We start from the raw sequence: 9,453 nt of genomic DNA on the forward strand, positions 1-9,453 counted from the left end.
AAAAAAAAAAAAAAACAATCCATGATTCATACAGTTTCTGAACACAATTGTGATTGATAGTTCAAGATTAAATAATTATGCAATCGTAAAAATGAAACACGCAGCAAATAAATTAATCTTTACTAGTAGAAGTCCTTCAAAGAACAATGCAGGGAAGATTGCAAGTGAAGATGAAGATGTACAAGCTAAAATTAGAAGGGAAGGAAAGAAGAAAGGAGGCGCATTCCCTGTGTTTATCAAGTTCTTACGTTACAACTAACAACAATCAATTAAATATTTACTTTTGTTTTCAACAAATTGGAATATTTAAATATCTCCAGTTGCTGGACGTCTGTAAAAATAATAATGACGTTTTTCTGTAGTCTAGTAATTGTAATTTAATTACTGAAACTTGAACTATAATTCTTTACATTACTCTGTTACTGACAAGGATTTGCTTTTTTCTTCATCCATAGGGCTGGGAATTAGGCCGAGAAATTGGTCTTAATTTTTTCCTATTCAAGGTCTTAAAAAGGTCTTTAAAAGTCTTAAATTTAACTGGAAGAAACGTGTAAATATTAGGGATCTATTCTATTCTATTCTATTGTAAAGTTAAAATCATTTTTCTCTTATGTGTACCATATGACCTTGGGTAAACAATGTCTCCCTTCTTGATTACAGTATCAAAAAAATGTATTGATTTTTACTGAAAATGACTAAGCTTCATACGAATGTGGGGTTTTATTCAAGTAACAGAATGTGAATTCAATTTTTTGCGACTCAATGCTGGTTATTTTTGTAGCACATGATGCCTGTAGTGTAACACAAATGCTTTGTAGCAGCAGTAGAGTGGTACTGGCAAAAACTGCTTCTTTAGAGTTGATTCTTGAGGAGAAAAGACATCTTCAAAAGGAATATTTGAGATTTTTTGCTTGCATTTGGTGAGAAAATTAGCAGAATAAGATAAAGATTACTTCAAATGTTTCAGTTATTTCACCTTCCCCCTCTGACTGCATGTCCCCTGTGGTAAAGGCAACACGAACCTGAGGGCCTACTCACAACACATCAGTTGGTTTTATTTGCTGTCCCTTGCTCCACATATAAAACTTTTTTTTTAATTTTTTTGTCAGTGCACTAGCAACATGTATGCCAATACAGCAGGGGGCAACGTTTACCTCTTTTAATTTCTGCAAGAAAAAAAAGCAACCATAGATGATCAAGGTCTATCCTGTCAAATTCATCAGGATTTGCACTGCTATCCCATTATTGAATCCAGGGGCTGGTGCAACAACCCTGCAAGTAAGACCAGGATCCAGTGCCTGGGGTCAGCATCATCACTACTTCAGCTATCCGGCTGAAAAGAAGATAAAACCTCTTTGAGTTTGACCTTTAAGACAGGAAAAAAAACTGTTTTAATGGTGAACCTTATCTGTTTAGCATTGAAACTGATTTCGGATTTAACACAGTTCATAAATACTTTCATAAAACCAATACTTTGAGCAATTAGATGTCTGTGCGAGCACACAAGCTATGTTGCACCATCACAAATCGAAAATATCAAAACAGAAGAAAAGTAATTAAAATTTTACGTACAGTGTAGCACTGACAGAAAGTCAGTTGATCCGAGTTTCAGAATTTGTCACCACTTTCGTTTTTATCAGGCTGTCTTTCTCATGTCTTCTACCAGCAAAACACTCATGACAGAAATATAACTCCAGTTCCTGCTCAGATCTGCACACCTGCACTGTCTTTCTCTCAACATCTGAAGAGTTAAATAGACGAGAATTAACACAAACATAAAAGCTTGCATCATGCCTCGTTGTCTGTTAATAACCTTTTGTTGTCAGGTTAGGTTGGGGACGTGAGGGGCTGTAAGCTAGAGGAAGAGACAAAGGGATGACAGGAAGTGGGGGAAGATTTATAAAGGGGCAAATTTCTATTGAACCCCTACCACTCTGCAGAAATTATGTTCTAGTTAATGAAATTGATTTTTTGATTTGGGTTCCAACTGTAATCATGATAATTAAGACCACTTTTTTAAAAGATCAAAGGATGATTGGAGTGGGATTTTAAAGGGCTACGCTTTTCATAAAGGAAAAGTTGATCATAACTTTGATACATTAATTATTATGAAGCGTGGGAGTCCTTTCATACTTTTCTTTCACTCAAAGATTATTGTGCTTTTAGTTTGTTTCTTCCTGATCCTTATTTCACCTTGCTTTCGTGTTGGATGAAAGTGTGTTCTCACGTGGCATGTTTTAACTTGAGGCGTCTGCGCTTGTTTTGTTTGGAGACACGAACAGGAAAGAGCTCCGAGACAGAGTGACACAAAGGGAAAGCAGGCCATGCAGCGAGAGGAGCGAGATAAGAGTTTCAAACCACATAAATCTCAGATGACATGACTGCAGACAAACCAGTAGCAATTCTGCAGCTCAAAACACTTAAAACACCAAAAAGCTTTGAAAACGGGGCAAGCAGGCTTGTGTTTTTGTGTTGTTTTTATTTTTAGCATTTTTTCCACATCATACCACAACTGTGAGTTGATAAGGGGACACCCACTCTAGTAGTCATCAGTGAAGGTGGTTTTAGCTTTGGAGTTTGGGGAGGTGGATCAGCCAGCGACCCACCTTTGAATAGTTGTTAGTGGAAACTTCCTCCAGGTCTGCCCCTTCTGACCTATTTTTCCCTCCGTAGTACCTTGTTCATAGGCCCTAGTTCATATTCCTAGCTTGTGTGGACTTTGCATGCTCTCCTCATGGGTTTTCTCATGGCTCTCCAGCTTCCTTCCATTATAAAAAAAAACACCCTTCATGCACTGATCGGTGAAACTAAATCATCCCTAGGTGGTATTGTGAGTTTGTGTACCACTGCTTTGGACTGGCAAACTGTCCATGGCGTACCTTTGCTCAAAGGTTGCTGAGTTGGTTCCAGAAACCCTATGGCCCCAAAAGGAATTATTAGATAATCTTTTTAGACATTTCATTTTTATTAAAGTACTAGTTTGATGGGGAATGTACAGTGAGCCCAGAGTGGGAGGTTTTTTGGAGCAAAGACAGGTTTGGGGTTCAAGCCTTTATCTAAGATATTTATCTTAAGTTGCTTCTGAGCTTTTTTTAAAGTGTTTTGGCATGAATCTTCATAAAGAAAACTGCATCTTTTAACTCTTCTTTTGGATGTAGTAATGGGCTTACTATATTTTTTTATGTGTAATTGCAAACTTTTTGTTTTGATAGAAAAGGGCGGGGCAAAGTAAGGTAAGGTTGACAGGCTGGAAGAGCAATATTATTTGCTGAGGCTGCGCTTGAAGACACAAATGACACATTTCCAGATTTGCTGGTTAGACTGGTAGGGTTGGAGCAAAGCAAAAGAGGTGTGGTGAGGCACAAAAAGCAGAAACAGGTGCGGAGGGTGGCAGTAGAAGGAGATGAAAAGACGTCAAATTATTTCAGGATAAGGCTGAAATCTCGCAAGAAACCAGCAAAGTGAGTCAGACCTTCAGTCAATTCTCTAGCTATATATATATATATATATATATATATATTTAAAAATAAAAAGTTACTGTGTTGGAGGGCATACTTGTAAATCACAGTTTTTTTCTTATTGTTCTGTAAACAGACACAAACCACTCCTTGAATCCAGCAGACAAGAGGGAAGAAGGGAAAACACAGGATGGGGGATGCACCAGACATTGAGCTCTTTGTCAAGGTAAGTAGTGAAAATATATTTGTCCCTAGTAAAAACAAAATAAATAATATCCAATTGTTTGATTCAAAGTCGCAGAATAATAGTTTTTAGTACATTTGGCCACTTGGTCACTGCCATTACTTGCAATCACTTTAAAAATGTGTTTAAAATATTACTTTTTCTTCTTTGCAATGGGTTTTTCTTTGTTCTTGCCCTTTAAAGATCCTTCCAAAAACAGATAAACAGGTTTTATGTCTTTGGTTTTACCTTTCTGGGTTTAAAATCCTCTGAATTGTATTTAATACCACATAGCATAGAAGGTAATTTAATTTTTAATGATAATTACTCTTAAACAGTCAAGTTTTTATTTCATACGCTGCTGCTTGAGACCCGTCAAAGCCGAGCAGGCTGGTCAAGAATGTCTGCGTGGGTGTTCCCAAATTTAGTCAGTCATAGAGTGAAATCAAAAGCAGTTTAAGTTTTTGCCCTTTTAAAAGAGATCTCTTTATCATAGACTGAGTTCCTTTCATAATGTTTTCCCTCTAAGTGTTTGGAATGTGATGTATTTGCTTGACAGGCAAGTCTCGATGCTGAAAGTGTGGGGAACTGTCCCTTCTGCCAGAGGCTGTTCATGATTTTGTGGCTGAAGAAGGCAGAGTTTAGGCTCACCACTGTAGACATGAGGAGGTGAGTCTGTTGATTTGTTTTCAATTGTTAAGCTCCTGTTCTGTCTCTTTAGTTTTTACTTTTTTAGTTTTAGTTTGAAAATCCTTTCTTGGAAATAATGACTTCACATCCTGTATTTCCTGTCCCCAGGATTAGTGTTGTCTGGGTTGATATAAACATGTACTCATGCCTGCCCTGCTGCAAAATCATATTTACTAAGCACTTGCTTGGCCACCTTTCAAATACAGTTTTCTCTAACATTTGCTTTAATTGATACACAATAATATACTTTTGTTTCCTTTAAGCTAAACTAAACTACATACATATATACATATAATTCTCATGTGGGTGGTAGTGTAAGCAGTTTGAGTTAATGCCCAGTTACAGATCTCTGCTTGTTTTCTGTTACACTTGATCCAGGAAATGTATGGTACTAAAAGTGAAAATCAAAAATGATTACAGACTTACTGTAAGTGAAATGACAGTTAAAGAAACTGGGTTGTCAAAGTAGCAGGAATTGTTGGAGTGCGACAACTTCTGTACAGTTATGTGTGAGGAGGAACAACAACATTTTTTTGATGCAGAAAGTAATTTTTTTTATAGCATTAAATGATTGAAATACAACTATTGAACACATAAAATTAGTATCAAAAAATACACTGCTGCACATGTGAAAGTAAACATAATTTCCAAAATGTTTTGGTATCCTGAGGCATTCAAAGTTTCTTTAACTGGAACTAAGCCCAACTCCTAAAAAACAAGCCCGAACCATCAATCCGCCACCAAAGCAGTCCTTAATGTACCGTTCTCCAGCGACCTCCAAACGCAGACTCGTCCATCCCATTGCCAGATGGAAAATTGTGATTTGTCACTTCAGAGAAGCCGTCTCCACTGCTCTAGAGTCTAGTGGCGACGTGCTTTTCACCACTGCGTCTGATGCTTTTCATTGCACTTGGTGATGTGTGGCTGGGATGCAGCTGCTCGCCCATGGAAACCCATTCCATGGTCATGACCACATGAAGTTTGGAACTCTGCAGAAATTGACTGTGCAGAAAGTCTGTGACCTCTTTGCACTATGTGCTCCAGCATCTGCTGACCCTTCTCTACAACTTGGTGGCTGAGTTGCTGTTCCATCTTGTTGTGATAGAGCTGACAGTTGACTGTGGGATACTTAAGAGTGAGGAAATTTCACGACCGGATTTGTTGCACAGGTGGCATCCTATGACTCCAGGATCTTTGAAACCTTTTCTTTTTTTTTTTAAATTGCAAGTGTAATGTCCAGACAGCAAAAGAGGGAGCTTTGGATTTCCTCCAGATCTTTGCTTGTTTATGGGCTTAAACTGAGTATTTGAGTTTATAGAGGTTTCCAGTGGACACTATTCACTTCCTAGGCTGGTGGTTAATGAAACAACTATTTGGCTAATGTTTTTGATTGTGTCTGTAAAGAATTTTGTAAAAGTCATTGCATACTTTGGTGGAAAGTTTTGGTCCACCGACACAGGGGGGTTGTCAGCCTGTCATCTGTAATGAGTAAGGCCTGAGCATCATGAAAGTTTTTGGTTATGTCAGACAAATAGAATGTCTTTGTATCACTCAGTTGTAAATTATATGAGTGAAGGTTCTCTTTGTAAATATAATATTGAACCAGCAGTTTGGCCTTTCTCCATATGCGTTCAGATTTCCATCACTCTCTTTTTCCAGTCTGTACTCATGTAGAATGTCTCCATGCCATGGAGACTTTTTTCTACCATAGAACACCTTCAACTTACTGGGTGTTATACTACCCATCATTTTTACCATGTTGGAATTAAATCTTATTGACTGAACCCCTGAGAGGGGAGGTGTCAGAGAGGAAAAGTGGATCATTTATTTATTCTGGTCCTTCAGACATTATAACAAAAGGTGACCCAGAAACGTTGGCACTAATAGTTCATTTTTCTTCTCGTTTTGATTCAAATACAACAAAGACCACAATCTCCTCAGTGCAACTCTCATGACTTTGGTGAAAACCTCATCCCCCAACTTTCAGGGTCCTATTACAGCTCAGTCATGTCAACAATCCCCATGTACATTTGAGTCCATATCCAGCTGACAGTTTTTTTTGACTCAACAGATTCTTGTTCCCAACAGAAACCAACAGAGGAGAAATAATTATACACATTATGCTTTGTCTGTAAGATAACTAATTTATTTGACTATGTGTAGAGTGTGTTTTGATATACTTTAAGTTAGACCTGGTTTAATTTTAACACATACGTTCAATAGCCATGTGTTTAGTACACAGAGCCCAAAAACAGTCATAGAAAGTTGAGTAGTGAAACGTGAATGTAAGAGTTTTAAACATGGAAGGCCAAAATGTACATGTAAACTTACCACTTAGAAAAGTGCGTTGCTAAGGGTGGTGTGAACGTAGTTTTAAATGTGAAGACATTACGTTTTGCACAACCGTGAACTTATTATCACCTTTATTTTTATACAGAGGATGTGATACTGTGACATCTGACAAGTTTATTATTTTGCCTTTTGAGTGATACCCACACACCATTGTTGAAAAAGGGAAATGGAACTCTGAAGGAGTTTTTGCTCGATTTTCTTGCAGGGCCCCTGAAGTGCTAAAAGCTCTTGCTCCTGGATCCCAGCCTCCTTTCCTCATCTTCAATGGGGAAGTCAAAACGGACACTAACAAGATCGAGGAGTTCCTGGAGGAGAAACTAGCACCACCACAGTGAGCAAATGGCTACTTTTATCCAAAGATACCAGGTCAACCATGTTTCAATAAATATGTTTTGCCAAAACAGGTATCCAAAACTGTGTTGCACCTACAAAGAGTCCAATTTGGCTGGAGAGGACATTTTCCGCAAATTTTCAGCCTACATCAAGAATCCCAGCCCTGGGTTAAATAATAGTGAGTTCACTTTCAAAGAATGTGTTTTCTTTTTTTTAATCTCCTGATATCAGAGATTAAGATCTTGTTGCTGTTTTGTTACTATCCAGTGCTGGAGAAGCAATTTCTTACAACTCTGGTGAAGCTGAACATGTACCTTGAGACACCTCTTCCTTACGAGCTGGAGCTTAATCCAAATGCAAATGAGTCTTCACGCCTGTATCTGGATGGAAACGCCTTTACCTTGGCAGACTGCAACTTGCTTCCAAAACTCAACATTGTACAGGTAAAAAAATCTGTCTCTTTTCTAAAAAAACAAATTATCTCTGAACAACTGAATATTGTAATTGCTTAAAATTAAGAGCCCGTAAAGCTCATTGCTCCTGATGTTGATTGGATTTCTTTTCTCCCAGGTGGTGTGCAGAGAGTACCGTAGTTTTGAAATTCCTGCACAGCTGAAATTTCTGAGACGGTACCTAGACAATGCCTACAAACAAGAGGAGTTTCGCCAAAGCTGCCCACAAGATGAAGAAATTCTTCAAGCCTACAGTTCTGTTGCCAAGTATTTGATCAGATAGATACATATTAAAAAAGGAGAATAAACAACAAAAAGGGAAAAGAACTGTAACATTGCAAAATGGCAGATTTTTGTGCTTGTATAATTAAAAATTTGAGTGGAAAAATGTTTAGAGCTGGGTATATTTTCAACTGATTTCCTCAATTGTTAGGCTGCCTACGTCTGTACTTTACCACCTGTTAGATTAAAACAAGATCTTTGTCAGACCAGCAAAGAAGGAAAATATGTGTAAATCTTAAAAAAAAACAAAAAAAACAAACAAACGTGCATTGTGCATTTATATGTGTGTAAAAACATTAATCTAAATGGCCTTTAGTTCATGTCAGTATTTTTTTTTACTCAGATAAGTACCGGTAACTCTTGACATTCTTTTTTTGTAGGTACACGGGATTCATTTGTGTCACTACTTTTTAAGGAAAAATACTTCCAATTTAATTTTCTACTTGTCAAGTTTTAAAATATAGAAACATGGGGAAAAGAAAAACTTGATAAAAAAAAAATGTATTATTGAAAACAATAGGAAACATCCCATGGAAGTAGTTTTTAAATCACAACCTGCTTAAATGCGCCTAGCTTTAATGACTATTATCATAAGATCTCTACAAAGCTTGATGATCAGCTGAATCAAGTGTATTTCAATGGAGCAGCATTGAAAACATGCGATATATCGTGCTCCAAGCACCAGAGTTGAGAAATGTTGTTGTTAGCTATATTTCTGAAACAATTTGCTTATTTGCTTCTAATCTTAATTTTCATTGTACCTGGCTCAATTGCAGTATCTATCTATATGCCAATAAAATACAAAATATACATATGCATTTGCTTTTTATGAAGTTGGTCTATTCTTTAAAAAACCAAACAAAATAATCTATTTGGGGACAAACTTCTACATGGATTAGGGGTGGGTTATTTATAAGATCAGAAACTTAGGTGTCTGGTGGGCAGTTTTTGCTCTCCCCAAGGTCAAGATTCTTTAGGCCAGGACCTTCCAACTGCCTCGTCCATGATTTTTTCTTTTCTTAATAAAAACGTTGCTACTTGCAGTGATGCATAGAGCTGTTGAAACAAGAAGAATCATTTTCAAGCTGCTTCCTCACAGTTGGGGGCATTTTTAGTGTTGGTAATAAATTAATTTGAATAAGATCACAGAAATCACAGGAAGTGGAATTCACAAATAGGTTTGGCACAGTGTGAATAAGATATGCTTGTTCTGTTGTGCTATGTGCATTCTGATGTCCCTGTGAATGATGTAAGATGTTTAATAGAGATCAGATTGTGTTGGTATTATGCTTTGCTGTGGTTTATGTTTATGTGACTTTGTGTCTTTTAAAGGTCTGGTCTTCAACTTGGTTCTCTTTCATTTTATTTTTTTTTTGGTTTTCTAAACGTTTTTTTCCTGGCCATTAAAAGTGGTTTTCTTTTCATTTATAACTTGTGTTCTTGTGTCTCTCACTGCTTAGTTTCAATCACCTTTGACTTTCAATAAGAGCACCATCTGGTGGGTGTTGTGGAATGCAAATGTGACACCCTTATTTTGACACATTATGCACCGCTGGACGCAGGAACCTCCTGCATTAATCTAACCTGAAGCAAATTATAGTTTTGATAATGGTTTAAGGACACATATAGTGTGAATTTAATTTTATAGAATAGAAACAAAAAT

The 9,453-nt window shown here is 37.1% G+C and overlaps 1 protein-coding gene across 1 annotated transcript; it reads left to right on the forward strand.

Moving 5' to 3' along the window:
• The first annotated feature begins 1,998 nt into the window (after positions 1-1,998).
• On the forward strand, positions 1,999-9,218 carry clic3 (chloride intracellular channel 3). The gene is made up of 7 exons (XM_024257805.2): positions 1,999-3,461; positions 3,595-3,684; positions 4,241-4,350; positions 6,929-7,054; positions 7,128-7,234; positions 7,324-7,499; positions 7,627-9,218. Exons 2-7 carry the CDS (start codon positions 3,649-3,651, stop codon positions 7,789-7,791), a joined length of 720 nt encoding a protein of 239 aa, XP_024113573.1. The 5' UTR covers positions 1,999-3,461; positions 3,595-3,648; the 3' UTR covers positions 7,792-9,218.
• Positions 9,219-9,453: the final 235 nt, after the last annotated feature.

This window comes from Oryzias melastigma, linkage group LG12, assembly GCF_002922805.2.
Source record: "Oryzias melastigma strain HK-1 linkage group LG12, ASM292280v2, whole genome shotgun sequence".
In the NCBI taxonomy this organism is placed as follows: Eukaryota; Metazoa; Chordata; class Actinopteri; order Beloniformes; family Adrianichthyidae; genus Oryzias; species Oryzias melastigma.